The sequence below is a fragment of the Hypomesus nipponensis genome, chromosome 16 (genome assembly GCF_054491055.1).
Source record: "Hypomesus nipponensis isolate SF chromosome 16, ASM5449105v1, whole genome shotgun sequence".
In the NCBI taxonomy this organism is placed as follows: domain Eukaryota; kingdom Metazoa; phylum Chordata; class Actinopteri; order Osmeriformes; family Osmeridae; genus Hypomesus; species Hypomesus nipponensis.
In genome coordinates, this window is record NC_140376.1 from 4,572,501 (window position 1) to 4,587,529 (window position 15,029).

At 50.4% G+C, this 15,029-nt stretch overlaps 1 protein-coding gene across 1 annotated transcript in view; it reads right to left on the bottom strand.

The window, feature by feature from the left end:
- Positions 1-15,029, bottom strand: part of naaladl2 (N-acetylated alpha-linked acidic dipeptidase like 2) — a 93,727-nt gene that overhangs the window by 32,521 nt on the left and 46,177 nt on the right. The window contains exons 7-10 of the mRNA XM_084675752.1: positions 13,543-13,635; positions 12,230-12,435; positions 11,516-11,644; positions 3,900-4,046 (exon numbers count right to left, since the gene is read on the bottom strand). Of these exons, the coding sequence (XP_084531878.1) occupies positions 3,900-4,046; positions 11,516-11,644; positions 12,230-12,435; positions 13,543-13,635 (575 nt within the window). The remainder of the gene's footprint in view (positions 1-3,899; positions 4,047-11,515; positions 11,645-12,229; positions 12,436-13,542; positions 13,636-15,029) is intronic.

Consider the following 15,029-nt stretch of genomic DNA (forward strand, 5'->3'; position numbering starts at 1 on the left):
GGCCAAACGCCGACGTAAATCCGTTCTACTGTTGACTTGGGAGATGCCCCCCCAAAAATTGGAATCTGAAACACGAATTTGTCTAACGACGCTGAAGTCAACATCAAAGAACTGTTGAATAGAAGGCGGTTCTTTTTCCACACAAATTGATCTTCACAACAGGCGATTGCTAACAAACAAGACGACGCACACTACACATGCATGCATCCAGTGTATATATATGGAACACACACACAGCAGGCCAGGAAATTAAAGCGTGAAAAAAAAAAAACAGCCTGTGAGCTAAAGTGTCACCTCTAATGTACAGGCTTGTGGCCAGATGACTCCTCCAGCACCCCCCCCCCCCCTCCCCCAGGAGAACCAGGGCCCAGCATGCCCCTCGCTCTGGGAAGCCCCTCCACACCACCTCAGTCCTCCACGCTCTAATGCAGAGCGATGGCTGGAACGCCAGAGAAAGGTTAGGTTCACAGTTTGCGGCGCACCAGTGTCGCGGGGCGCCTGCTTAGCCAGCCGTGCTGGGGGGAGGAGACGGATGCAGCCACGAGTGCGAGAGAGAGACAGAGAGAGATAGAGAGACAGAGAGAGAGAGAGAGAGACAGAGAGAGAGAGAGAGAGAGAGAGAGAGAGAGAGGGAGAGAGAGACAGAGATAGAGACAGAGAGAGAGACAGAGATAGAGACAGAGATAGAGAGAGAGAGAGAGAGACAGAGAGAGATAGAGAGACAGAGAGAGAGACAGAGAGAGATAGAGAGACAGAGAGACAGAAAGACAGAGAGAGAGAGCGAGAGAGATAGAGAGAGAGAGAGAGAGAGAGACAGAGATAGAGACAGAGAGAGAGAGAGGGAGAGAGACACAGAGAGACAGACAGAGATAGAGAGAGAGAGACAGAGATAGAGAGACAGAGAGAGAGAGAGAGACAGAGAGAGAGAGAGAGAGACAAAAAGAGACAGAGAGAGAGAGAGAGAGAGAGAGAGAGAGAGAGGGAGAGAGACAGAGAGAGAGACATAGAGACAGAGATAGAGACAGAGAGAGAGAGAGGGAGAGAGACAGAGACAGAGACAGAGAGAGAGAGAGAGTGAGAGAGAGAGAGAGTGGGGGGGGGGAGGAGGGGAAGTAGTTGTGGGACGTTAAGGGCTGGGGGGATGGGGGTGGTGGTAGGGGGACGCGTTGTGGGATGGTGGGATGCTGGGAGGGTGGTTGGGATGATGCTGGGAGGGGGCATGGTAGGGGGGCTTGTGAAGTAGTTTTTTCTTTACAATGCAGACTAATTTAATGAAACAAAACAAAACACGGGGTGCTATGGTAATTATATTTAGCTTTTTTTGTATCCAAAAAGCCACAGGGAACCTATGTAGCACTATTTTGTCTTGTGCATATATTGACATTTCAGAGTCTAAATAATCTACTGGTATCATTACTGCATTAAACTTTAAACCCAGAATATTTACACTAAACCCATATTTTACAAAATGCAATAAAACATTTTAATTACCTCACAATAAAGAATAATGCAGACGAAGCAAATTATTTCAAAAACCGATTCCTGAACGAGATGAAATGGTTGTGAGCAGCTGTTGAAGGATTCACAGTGTTCAAGATGTTCAAAGTGCCTCCCATTTCCAAATGTGCTCTGCTTCTGGCAAACATTTCACAAGAAACAGCCTCTCTCTGCTTCAAAGATAGGTAGAGTTATCTTAGTTGAGAGTGGCTATGTGTGTGTGTGTGTGAGAGAGAGAGAGAGAGAGAGAGAGAGAGAGAGAGAGAGAGAGATAAACAGGGGAGAGGGAAAATACAGAGAGAAAAAGGGAGAGATAGAGATTGCTAGTGTTTGCTAGCTAAAAGGCAAACCTTGGAGGTGCGATGAGCAGAAAGAGAAACAGTGTTGGTATCATTACCTGAAGCACGTCGTCTTTTAGCGATTAAGCTACCATAGGACACAAATATCAGATGATTCCATCAGCCTTTCATCAAGGTGAGATGTGACATTCAAGAGAGAGAGAGAGCGAGAGAGAGAGGAAGGGAGAGAGAGAGAGAGACAGACAGAGACAGAGACAGAGAGAGAGAGAGAGAGAGAGAGAGAGGGAGAGGGAGAGGAAAGGAGAGAGGCTAATGACAGGTGTCAAACCCGACAGACTCGGTTCCAGCATGTCTTTAATCAGACACACAGCAAGTTATCATAACATTACAAGCAGACTGCAGCATGCCACAATTAATTCAAGTTCTTGTGGACTCCTTCACATCCCAATTATAACATGACTCACACGCTATCACAGTGATTTGGGGAGGATCATTTGGTTTTTCGGTGTATTTGATCTCAGAATATAACTTGGAAACTGTGCAAGTAGGTGGGCTCTGCTTGATTGGAAGGGTACATATGTCTCATTGATGATGTATCATTCACCACCCACACACAGTCACACACACAGTCACACACACAGTCACACACACAGTCACACACACACAGTCACACACTGACAGCGTCGAAGCTGCCATGCAAGGCACTGGCCTGCCTACCAGGAGCAACCCGACACTTTCGACACATGGCCAGGAGGAGTCGGGATTCGAACCAGCAACCTTGCGTTGAGTGTTTGACGCTCCCTACCCCCGGAGCCATGGTGATGAACAGGCTTGGCTCATGAATACAGGTAAGATAAACCCGAGATGAAAAGCATCATTCAGGTGGACGTGACGGCACCTGAGATGAGGGAGTCAGATGACGGAGCGGGTGCTCCGTGAAGGCCACGTTAGCATGTGAACCCTGACTGTTCACAAGCACAGAGGCCAGAAACAGCTATCTGGTGATGGCTCGAAGACATCATTCTGAGGTGGGAGGGCTCCGGGTCGATTTCTGCTTATCTCCCTGTTCAGCCAATCAGTCTCAATTAGTTACACCAACCTCTCTCCCTACATGGGTTCATCCCCCGGGGCAACTTCAGAAACTACAGGCTGCTGAGCAAACTTTGTAATGATCCATGCGCCATACCCAAGGAATCAGCCATACACTGAGCAGGGAGGGAGGGAGGCAGGGAGGGATGGAGGGGGGAGGGAGGGAGAGACTGAGTGGGCGTAATGGGGGGGGGGGGGGTACTTGAAGAAACTGTGGTAAGGCGGAGGAAAACAGATGTTCGACGAGAGAGCGAATGAGGAGGCTGACGGCGTTCCTGTCACCCTGGCTGTGGTTCTGGTTGGCAGAACATCTGGCCGGCTCCTCGACGGCGGGCCCAGAGTACCCAGCCCGCGCTGCTCAGCTGTGGGCACGGCCAGCCCCGCCGTGTGGACTGCCGATGAAGGAAACCTCGGGGGGGGCACGCACAGCCGCAGTCTGGAAAACGACTCGGGGAGAACAAAATCTGCCGTGAATAAGGCACCGACAATCTCAGGCCAGCCCAGGCGGTGTGCGTGCGGGGCAGTGGGAGCGGTTGCTGCTGGAGTTTGAAGATACCCGAAGCCAAAGCTGAAATCTTTCGCTTGCTAATGGGAGGATTAACGATTCCGTTTCAAAAGGCTCTGTTGTTCCTTTTTAGTCGTACAGAACTGTAAACCCACAACCTTGCATGTTTCCAGACCATTTGGTAAAACAATCATAAAGTACTGAGGAATACCAAAAGTTTCTTGCAGCCTGCAGATGTTTGCACAAAAGTTGATTTTGTGCTCAAATTTGATTGATAACTGTTCAGGAGGAACCATTGTGTGCTACAGAGAGGTTCCAGGGGGAGGAGGGGAGGAGGGGAGGAGGGGAGGAGGGGAGGAGGGGAGGAGGGGAGGAGGGATGAGGGAGGAGGGATGAGGGGAGGGGAGGGGGGAGAGGAAAGGGGAGGGGAGCAGAGAGGAGAGAAGGAGGGTAGAGGAGGAAGGAGAAGAGAGAGGAGGGTGCATGGGGCTGCAGGGTGGCGTCTATACCTCCTCAGCTGTGGTCTGGAGGAAGGCAAACTCGGTGGTGGGGACAGCCAGGTGGTTAGCAAAGAAGCTGACGTCCCCGGGGCACTGGAGAGAGAGGACGTTTGGTCCTGGGCAGTTCCCCCCTCGAATACAACTCAGCAGCTGCCTCTGTCAGGGGGGGAGGGAGGGAGGAGAGGGGGGGAGGGAGGAGGGGGGGGGAGGGAGGAGAGGGGGGGGGGGAGAGAAAGAGATGGATGGAGGGGAGGAGAGAACAAGGGAAGCACGAGGTAGGAAGGGAGAGAGAGGGACAAAGGTGTTTAATACAGTGAAAGAAAAATGTATTTTTCGAAAACGGCTGGACAACTTCTGACAGGAAGGCGAATGGACAGACAGACTAGTAGATAAGACAGATAGACAGCCAGGCAGACAGACACACGGACAAAAAGGCACACAGAGATACAGACAGATCCCCCAGCAGGTCCCTTACAAGTCTCAGCTGGTGTTTCTAAGAGAGGGCTCCAGAGGATTTGAAATCCAGCACTTTACTGGGACTGGGGGTAGGAGGGTGGCTTCTAATAAATGTTTCAGAGCAGGGTGGGGGAAAAGCGAAGATGTGCTTTAAAGATTAAAGGTTTTTCTGGGTTGTTATTTATAAACATATTTTAGTTTACTGCGGCAGGCTCTCTCGGGGTCCCTGCAGACTTCCTGTAGAAGCACGTTGGAAACAAACTGCTCCCGAAACAGGGAATTGAAGCAAGCGATAAGCAGGAGCGTCTAATCATGCCATTGAGGCTTTAGGTTAGATGCTTATCTTTTCTAATGAGTACAAGGTTTTCATCCCACCAGCGCTTCAATATGTAAAATGAAGTTCTACGCCGGTTGACAGTCAAGTTTTCGAAAAGTAGGTAAAGTGGTGGAGGAGGGAGAGGGTCACCATGAATAATAAAAAATAATAATAAAAAAATGATGCAAGCAGTCAAAAAACCCAAACAAGAACAGGCGTCAAGTCTGAGATGGAGCCAAAGACTCTTTCCCTCTTGTCTAGACGTGAACTCAAAATGGCTACCGGTCTCAGCGCCGTCGTCTGATAGATAAAGCTTGGTTATCTTAAGCCGTCGACCGTCACGCTGCTGTGGGATGCGTGACAGGCCGTGGGCGGGGGGGGGGGGGGGGCGAGGGGGGTCCTGCAGACAGAGCTCGTCTGCTCTCCGCTCCCAGCGGCCATTAGATCTCAGATAACGATCAAGCTCACATCTTAGGAGGGAGAAGGGAGACAGATGGAGAGATGGACCACGAGCGAGAGACAGAGGAAGGCGGGGAGAAAGAGAGAGAGATGAGGAGAAAGACGCACAGAAAGAGAGAGATGGAGAAAGATGTGGGAGGCCGACAGAAAGATGGAGTAAACAAGAGAGAGAGAGAGAGAGAGAGAGAGAGAGAGAGAGAGAGAGAGAGAGAGAGAGAGAGAGGGGAAGTAATTCTGCCCCCGTGCTGCCTCTCTAGCTTGTGCTCGAGGATCAATATTTAATTTCTTTGTCTGCTATGATAAGGAGAGAGCGAGATCATTGTTTATATATTTGTGCTTAAATGATCCTGCGGCTGTGAGGCGTCAGGAACCTGGAGAGGAGCCAGGGCAGAGAACCTGTGGGCTATCCCGCCCCTCCTGTCGCTAGCTAGCATCTACTCCCTGCAGTACACACACACCACACACACACACACACACACACACACACACACACACTGTGTTTGGGGATCTCGGAAATTGCTAGTGGGAGGTTTTCAAATGGGGGTCCTCGGAGACTTTATTTATGAAATGATGCAAACGAGGCCGAGCTTGACAAAGAGACACTCTGTAATGTAATAAGAGGCCGATGCAATCAGGAGATAGCTGTGACAGAGAGGCTGCTGTATTGTGTGCACATTCTCTCATCCAATTCCCGGCGAGGAGATCTTTCTATTTGACGCCGCGGAGCTGAAAGACACGCGTCACACTCCGAGAAAAGAGCAATCTGTCGAAGCGCAAGACAGAGAGAGACAGAGAGAGACAGAGAGAGAGACAGAGAGAGAGACAGAGAGAGAGACAGGGATGGTGAAGATGCGGAGAGAGGTTATTTCAGAACAGAACGAATGAAGCAGCATCAGGATTATGTATGAGTGAAGCACCCTAGACAGACCATGGAGTGGCGTCCCAGAGCCTACCAGACTGCCTGGTGGAGCCATTCTCCCTCTCTCCCTCTCTCCTCGCTGCCTCTCTCCTCCCTGCCTCTCTCCTCCCTGCCTCTCTCCTCCCTGCCTCTCTCCTCCCTGCCTCTCTACTCCCTGCCTCTCTCCTCGCTGCCTCTCTCCTCCCTGCCTCTCTCCTCCCTGCCTCTCTCCTCCCTGCCTCTCTCCTCCCTGCCTCTCTCCTCCCTGCCTCTCTCCTCGCTGCCTCTCTCCTCCCTGCCTCTCTCCTCCCTGCCTCTCTCCTCCCTGCCTCTCTCCTCCCTGCCTCTCTCCTCTCTCCCTCTCTCCTCCCTGCCTCTCTCCTCCCTGCCTCTCTCCTCCCTGCCTCTCTCCTCCCTGCCTCTCTCCTCGCTGCCTCTCTCCTCGCTGCCTCTCTCCTCCCTGCCTCTCTCCTCCCTGCCTCTCCCTATCCCCCCTCTCTGTTCTCCTCCTCCTCCCCTCTTTTAAGACCTCCCTCTCCTCCTCCCTCCTCTCCTCCTTTCCTTGCCTCCTCCTCCACTCTCTGGTCCCCAACTCTCCCTGTCTGGTGGCTTATTAGAATAGAATAGAAAGTGGGTTCTCCTCCTGGTATCTGTTACAGGGTTGCGAGGTCAGCCTCAAGCAGAGGGGGGACACACACACCGGCTCAGGAGATATTGGAATTCTATCGAGTAGGTCAATTATTTCTGCAGTTCAAGAGGATATTTTAATAACACGATGTAGTTGGAGAAGGCTGTTGACCAGAGCTGGGTATGGAACAGGCTGAGCGGTATTGTTCAGCCTGTTTCATACAAGTGTGACGGACGCGGGTCCTGGTAAGGGTGGACTCCAAAAGATCTGCCGAGTCTTGACCTGTTCTGGAGCCATGAAAGATTAAGGAGTAAGATGGGGAATGAGAGAGAGAGGGGGATGACGGAACAGGAAACCAAGACAGAGAGAGAAAAAGACAGAGTGGAGAGAGAGAGAAAGCAAGAGAGAGAGAGAGACAGAGAGAGAGAGACAGAGAGAGAGAGACAGAGAGAGAGAGAGAGAGAGAGAGAGAGAGAGAGAGAGAGAGAGAGAGAGAGAGAGAGAGAGAGAGAGAGAGAGAGAGAGAGAGAGAGAGAGAGCAAGAAAGAGAGAGAGACCCTGCTGAAATTTGTCAGCTGGGCTGGTTTACTAGCGAAGGTTTATTGATCGGGGTCTTATTGATAGCCTACATGGGTTATAAAACATGCCAAGGTGCGGCCTTAGTATGTGTGTGTGTGTGTGTGTGTGTGAGAGAGGACTGTAATCCAAAGGGCTGTGGCCTTCCTAACCAGGGGGGGAGAAACACATGGAACAGGTAGAACTATTCTACTCTACTCTAGTGCCTGGTTCTGGACTGTTTTGACTGTTAATACAATGAAGGTAATCGTTCCAGCATAGGGCCTGATAGGTATCTGCTCTCGGCTCTAAGTCACCCTGCTAAAGCCTCACTACCAACCACCATGCAACTGTCACAACCGGGATTTCCTGCTGCTTTCTTGTGTGTGTGTGCGCTAACGTAGTGTGTGTGTGTGCGTGTGTCTGTGTGAGCGTGCGTGGTGTATGTGTGTGTGTATGTGCTCTGGGGGTGTGTGTGTGTGTGTGATCTACATCTATAGACGTGTGACACAGAAAGTGAGCAAACTGCAGAGCGCATCTCGATTCTGCTAAAGGATGTAGTTTGGGGCTCATTGTACACCCCTCTCTCTCCTCTTTAATGGCCCACTGGGCTCGACCGGCCAACCGCCACATACACACGCATGACTGACACGGAAAATGGAGGGAAATTGGAATCGTTTAAGCGAACGCCAAGCATACTTCCGATCTCCAATGTGCCTTTCTTGTCTAATAGCTCCTAATAGTCATATCGCTGACAGGTAGTCTGACAGAATTTGCCCAGCCGCGCTCCTGGGGAGATAGAAAGATAGAGTGTGGGTGGGGGTGTAATTGTGCTGTGTCATACTAGACACTGTAACTCCTCTGAGATAAGTGTCCCTCCCGTGACGACACTATACTTGTACAGGGAGGATTCTGGGTTTGAATTCACTTAGAATGCTAAGAGTGTTGTCGGTAGAAATTGTTTGTTTTTTTATGCTGATCAAGCTGTCGTAAGGCTCCAGAGCTTTACATTGAGCTATGATAATGTTCCAAAGTTTTTGATAATTCACACAGAAGAAGAGATCAAAACTAGAAAAACGATGTCAGGTCACATTAGACATCTCTAAGTGTAGTGTTGGTGGTGGTGCATTGGAACAATAACATTGACGCCAACTTGTGCTTGTTTGTCCTCAAGGGATCAGCAACTGCACAGCGCTTACCGTAGCGCCTTCATTTAGCAGACGCTTTCATTCAAAGCACCGTACAAGGGGGGCATTGAACCTGGGGGGGTATTAAGCCTTGATCCACAATCAACTCTACCACTGAGGTAACGCCCATTGTCAAAGACAAATGGTGCAAATTATGATACAGGGTGCAAATTGATTGAAACATAAACACATCATGATGGTAGAGGTATCTCCTGCGAAGTGGGTGCTTGATTGATGGGCAGAGCAGAACAATGGGGGATTCTATACGACTCGTAATTCAAATTCATAATGATGATTCTAAACCAAATCACTGTTGGACACCCAAGCTATAAACGTACTCAGAGAGGTTTCCCAGAGATAATTCACTTGGATGTTTCCCGTCTGTTTCACGGAGGATAAAACCCGTAAATCTCTGGAGGTGTGTGTTCTCTGGAACCCATCTGTGGTTGAGCTCTGCTCCTCCAGCGGAGAAGAAGCACTCAAAGAGCGCACCATGGTTTCAAAAATACGACCATTCTACCAATCGTAATACCACGATAATCACACCTACATACTTTTTTTTTTTACTGAAACGGTTTGTACACCTGGAATTGGAATGTTCCCTCGAAATTATGTTTGGAGAATCTCAAATGGTTCTAGGTACCACCATCATTTTTTTTCAGAATGTGTGTTACATGTAGGGAAACGCAAAAAAAAAAAAAAAAACTGTTGAACTTTGTCCTGATTAAACCAGCAGGACGGTTGATTGGATTCCCTTTCCTAAAACGGAGGAAGTATTTCCAATCTAAATCTCCCTGGTGGAGTTTGCTCTGCGTTGACAGTTGTGTTTGGAATGTGCGTGTGCCACTGCACGTTCGCGCTAATCAAAAGCGACATCTCCGAGTAGGTCCACCAGTTAGACCGCTTGGCGCTAAATGGACTTTGCATCAGAATACTGTTTCAACTGTCAACGTGGTTACTGGTTGTTTATGCCTGAGAGAAGGGTTTAGTGGAATAGATTGGAATGCTTTCATTTGAAATCCAGAATTGTATGTGGAATACATTTTCCTTTGTAACTTTACGAAATATACATAATAGAAAAGCAATCAACACCCAACAAGATCAAAAAAAGCCGACATATGTATTTTTGAGAAGATATTTCTCAATAGAAGATGATGGATTTGTTTTTGTCATTGTTATTGAAATGTAGTTCTGTGGTCACAGTGGGAAGCTTTTTATTACATTGGTGATACGATCCGCTGCTGGCGGAGGTCTTTGTGATCAAATCATCCCTGACCCTGTTTGGCCGCGAGGCCGCCCCAGCTTTCTACAAAGGATGACTACAGTTAATCAATTCAGACACAATCTCAGGCTTGCCGAGATAGATGGGTTTCCGTTCAAGTGGATTATGGTGGGTTTAAAATGGTTAGTCCCCTGCTATCTAGGATAGGATCTAGTGTCATATGAACAGGTTGTCTGCAGAATGCCTGTAGAGGATCGAGCTCTAACCTTCCAGATGTTATACAGGAACACAGACCGAGAGACGGGCAGGAGAAGGACTGGGTCCAGACCTGGGCCTGGAACCCACATCACAAGACTAAACACACACACACACACACACTCTGCCAAATCAGTTTAGCTTCAGCCTATTTCTGAGACACGAGTACTTTAAGTCAATACAGCTGGACAACACCTTGGTGGCTTCCTGTGGGTGACAGATGCTACATGCTAGGGGTGAAAATCCCTCACAAAAGACACCTTCTAAGATAAAACTGACATCATTCCCAACATGTCACATGAATCCAGCCAACGAGTTTCAAATAGGCATGCAACTCACCCCAACAACACCGTGCACAAACCATCCATTGCTAAAACAATAGCCAATTAAATGACGAAAGTCTCCCTGTTCATTTTGTATGCTGGCCTCTCTAATCCCTAAAGAAGGATTGGTTTCTATTCTAATTGGTTCCCGAGCACCCTTTGGAAAGACAACAGTTGCCGTGGCATCTCGCCTTTGAAGGCAGCTGGCAAAGCAAGATAAGTAGAACGTATTACCTCTGTTGCAAAAACATGATTTATTGTGTGTTTAGAGGTGTCTCAAAATATTGATGCTGGTGAGCCTACCTGGGGAACCTGAAAGTGCTACTTGAGAAGATGAATAGAGCGATTGTAGCCATCCAGACATCCTGCCTCTGCTGAATGGACAATTAGGGATGGAGACGAGAGGAGAGAAGACAAGAGGGGAGGGGAAGAACGGAAGGTGAGGGAAGTGAGAGGACAACATAGGATAGGAAAGGAAAGGAAATGAGAGGAAAGGAAAGGAGAGGAAAGGAGAGCAGCAGGAAAGTAGGGACTGGAATGAGCTGAAGCACATTCCAAAAAACAATAACGACTTTTTTAGTAACTTTGAGTAACTTCTTCCTCAACAGATGGCATGACTATAGAGAAGTAATGTGTGATGGTTTTCCAATAATTAGCTATTAAACCCTCAGGGAGTGAGAATATATTCCATATCCTGTTCCAGCGTCTTGCTGGGCCTCTGGGACACACACAGTGTTGTCTGATTAAGCTTGGCCTTCTTTATTACTCCAGAATGTCACAGGTGGACTGGCATTTAGCTTCATTAGCAGGGTAATGGGAATGGCCGAGGAGGAGGAAGAAGAGAAAAGGTGGACCTTGCCAGGCTATTGGAGAATATATGAAGGTAGTGATGTTGGTGTAACTGAGCCTCCCCTCCCTCCCTCCCTCCCTCCCTCCCTCCCTCCCTCCCTCCCTCCCTCCCTCCCTCCCTCCCTCCCTCCCTCCCTCCCTCCCTCCCTCCCTCCCTCCCTCCCTCCCTCCCTCCCTCCCTCCCTCCCTCCCTCCCTCCCTCCCTCCCTCCCTCCCTCCCTCCCTCCCTCCCTCCCTCCCTCCCTCCCTCCCTCCCTCCCTCCCTCCCTCCCTCCCTCCCTCCCTCCCTCCCTCCCTCCCTCCCTCCCTCCCTCCCTCCCTCCCTCCCTCCCTCCCTCCCACCACCTCCCCTACCTCCCTCCCCCCCTCCCCTCCCTAGCCCCCTCTCTCCCTAGCCCCTAGTGGACATCCAGGAAGGGTGAGCTCCAGGTAGAGCAGGTGTCCCCAGAAGTAGCGTGGGCGGGCTGCAGCATCTACCTTCTGGATGTCGGAGGTGAGCTGGAGGAGGGAGGGAGAGGAGGTGGAGAGGAGCGTCTCGGTGCCTCTCACGGGGCTGTGGAGGCTGACGTAGGCCACAGCGTTGCTTTGCAACACCACCCGGTTCTCCTGGAACACACACACACACAGAAAGATGAGGGCGTTCAAACATGCACACCCACACACGCACAAATACTTTTCATATCAGGGTATTTTCAAATCAGGCTAAGCGTGACCTTAAAACCATCATCTTTCTCAAATATGTCAAGTCGGTCCTAATTTCCAAATAGAAACGTTGCATATTTCTGCATTGATCGTCCATTTAGATGGCTGTACTGTACAGTGGTCAACAATGGCTGTGCACATGTTGGCCTCCCGTGTCGTCCAGCCTCGGGGTCTGACATGGAGCAGAGCTTGCCCACGGAGGGGGGCTGTGGCAGGGGGTCAGCAGGGCAGGCAAACACAGCTGACCTCCAGCTGAACCTGGCTATGTCTGTCACACCGCAGGGACCACAGGAGTCACCACCGCAGTGGATACACACAGTCTTCACCGATCTGCTTTGGATTCCCGGAGGTGTTTTCAAAAACGCCCGGAGGCTGGAGAGGAGTACTCGTTATGGAGACGGTGGCTGGTTTGGAATCCCACCGGCGGTTGTCAAGTGCCTAGCGTTGTGCCCCGGAGCGAGGCTCTAAATCGGGTGTGTGTTTGCCTACCTCTCCCCACTCGAAGGAGCCAATGTTGCCGAGCGCCGACCCCCCCCAGGAGCTGAACACGGTGGTTCGGTCCGGCGTCCAGCCGCGGCGTGCCTGCTCCGTTGCCGCGGCGATGAGCTGAGTCATGATGGCCGCGCCCCCTCGCCAGTCGGCCGCCGACCCGCGGTGCCAGCTGTCATGGCGACAGCCCACTAACACGTATCGATCTGCACACGGACGGAGGCATGAAGAGAGAGAGAGAGAAATAAACAAACAGAGACAGGGAATAAACAAACACTCACACATACACACACACACATACACACACACACACAGCAGAGGCTTTGAAGCTTCTCGTCTGACTCACTCCCTCACAAAGACTAAAAAAAGTCTGTGAGTGAACAGAGCAGGTTGTCTCAGGACTGGAGGAGGACTGCCATGCTGTTCTTCACTGGGAGCCGGGCTGATCGAGGCGGGAAACAGACACAGGGGCTGTAAATAGAACCCCCCCCCCACCACCACCACCACCTGACTGGGAGGAATGTTCTGGATGTGCTGGAGCTAACGAGACCATCGCTTGCAGCTAGCCCGCTGCATGGCAACAAGGCCAGCCCATTAGAAAGTTGCTGTCCCCGAGCATTCCATAATGGAGGGAAAAGGACATGTGATCCGACACCAAGCAGTTAAAACACAGCCCCGGAGAGATTTGTGGCTCATAATATAGGCTTTAGTGGCACATTATGTTGCACTAATATCAGGCGGTAAATCTGCTATGCTAATTTCAGACAGGACAGGACAGGACAGGTAGTGTCCTGCTGTCTTGAGATAACCAGCCAAGGACAAGATAAAGAGCAGCCTCCTCGCCCTCCTCCTCATCATTCTCCAACTCCTCCTTCTCGCTCTCTGATTCCTGCCCCTCCTTCCTGCGTACACACCCTCTCTCTCTCTCTCCTCCGCCTCCTCCTCCCCTCCCCCTCCTCTCTCCCCCGCCTCCTCCTCCTCTCCCCCTCCCCTCTCCCCCCCGCCCGCCCAGATTGTTCTAGAAAGGCGCTTATTGGCATCCAACTGAAGCTGGTTTCTGGTTCTATGCTGGGCCAGAGAGGGCAGCTAGTCAAACTAACAGTTTGGAACTCACTTCCTGAACTGGTCTCTCCACAGGAAGTAAGGGGGCCCCTACTGCAACGTGGAGCGTGGAGTGGAGTGCCCGCCTCTCTCTCTGAACAACGCTGCCCTCTCATTAGTAGGGGTTGGGGCTTCTGCAGTTATCGACAAGCGACTTCATGACACAACAATCGATGTGGGTTTCTGATGAAGGTTCTGGCTGTTTCATTTACCTGGGTTGGTTTTCCCTCTCAAGTACCCGACGACGTTGAACACTGGCTTGTACTGAGAATGGGACCCAACGGTCAACACAACCTTCTTCCTCTCTGTAAAACAAAGAGACAGACGCACAGCAAAACAAAACGTGGAATTAAACAACTAGGGAGCAAAACATGACGTCAACGGCACCACTAAGCACATTGGCAGCCTCGCAGGAACGGTGTTGATTTGAAAAACACGTTTTGAACATTCATCGATTTGATAAGCTTATCCAATGAAAAGGTGTTTATCTGGGTTGGAACAACCTGACCGTTAAGGATGATCATCCAAGCACAAGTCATCCCTGTGCGCTTCTGCCGTGTGCTAACATTCGTTTGAATGGCAGCCTAATAACCAGCGTGCCATATATTCCCATATACCTCCTTCTCAATGAGCTTGTTTCATCTTCATTAATCCCCCTGTCGCCACCTCAACCACTCTCACTGAGAGCTTGGGAAATGACACTCAATCTCACGGGCGCACACTTGCTCACAAATGATCACACACACACACACAGAGAGAGAGACCGTCTCTTATGCTCATTCTCTCTCTAAACCGAGAGCAGGTATAAATGGATTATGTGAAATGGATGTGGCTAAGTTTGACAGGGTTATTTATTTCTAAAGCGGCAGGGGTCCTTGTGGAGCCACAGAGAGGGGCGGAGGGAGGGGTTGCCACAGCGACATGTCTGTAGTCGCCCCTCCATGCCTCCCCGGAACCGCAGCCAACTTGTTAAGACCTGCCACAGCAAAGATACCGCCCGGCACATGGGGCCGGAGGGGGGATTTGAACCTTTGATTTTAATGTGGTCGAAAATGCTGAGCAAAACCCCGGAGGACATTAGGGCGCTGGGTCATTTATTTTGTGGCATAAACAAGGAGGATTGTCATTTGTTTTCATGGGCTGTCACCAGGTTCTTGAATGTTTGCCTGCTCGTCACAATGCTGAGTTTGTCTTTACCAGAGTGGAAAGGTGGGTGCAAGGCTGGATGTTCTGCTGTGAGGCCGCCCCCGACAGGGAGGAAAGGAGAGAGAGAACGAGAGGTTGCGTTTTACTCAAACAAAAAGACAAAGACAGAAGGTGAAAGAAAGAGAGACAGCGAGATAGAGTGAGACAGAAAGAGAGAGAGACAAAGAGAGAGAGAGACAGAAAGAGACAGAGAGAGACAGTGAAAGAGAGAGAGACAGAGGGAGGGAGAGAGAGAGAAGACTCCAGTATGTTTCCTTGTCTCTGCAGTGTGAGCTCCAGGCCAATTAAGGAACAAAGGGTCAGAGTGTGGGAGTGAATATGAATCACAGCCGCCACTGCAGAGGATGAAAGCCTGGGTCCTGGAGGATCTCTCCGCCCTCCTCCCTTCCCCTCCATCCCCTCTCTACTGTGCCTCCCCATTTCTTCTTCCCTCCTTCACCTCTCTCTCTCTCATCTCCCCCTCCCTCCTTCACCTCTCTCTCTCTCATCTGTC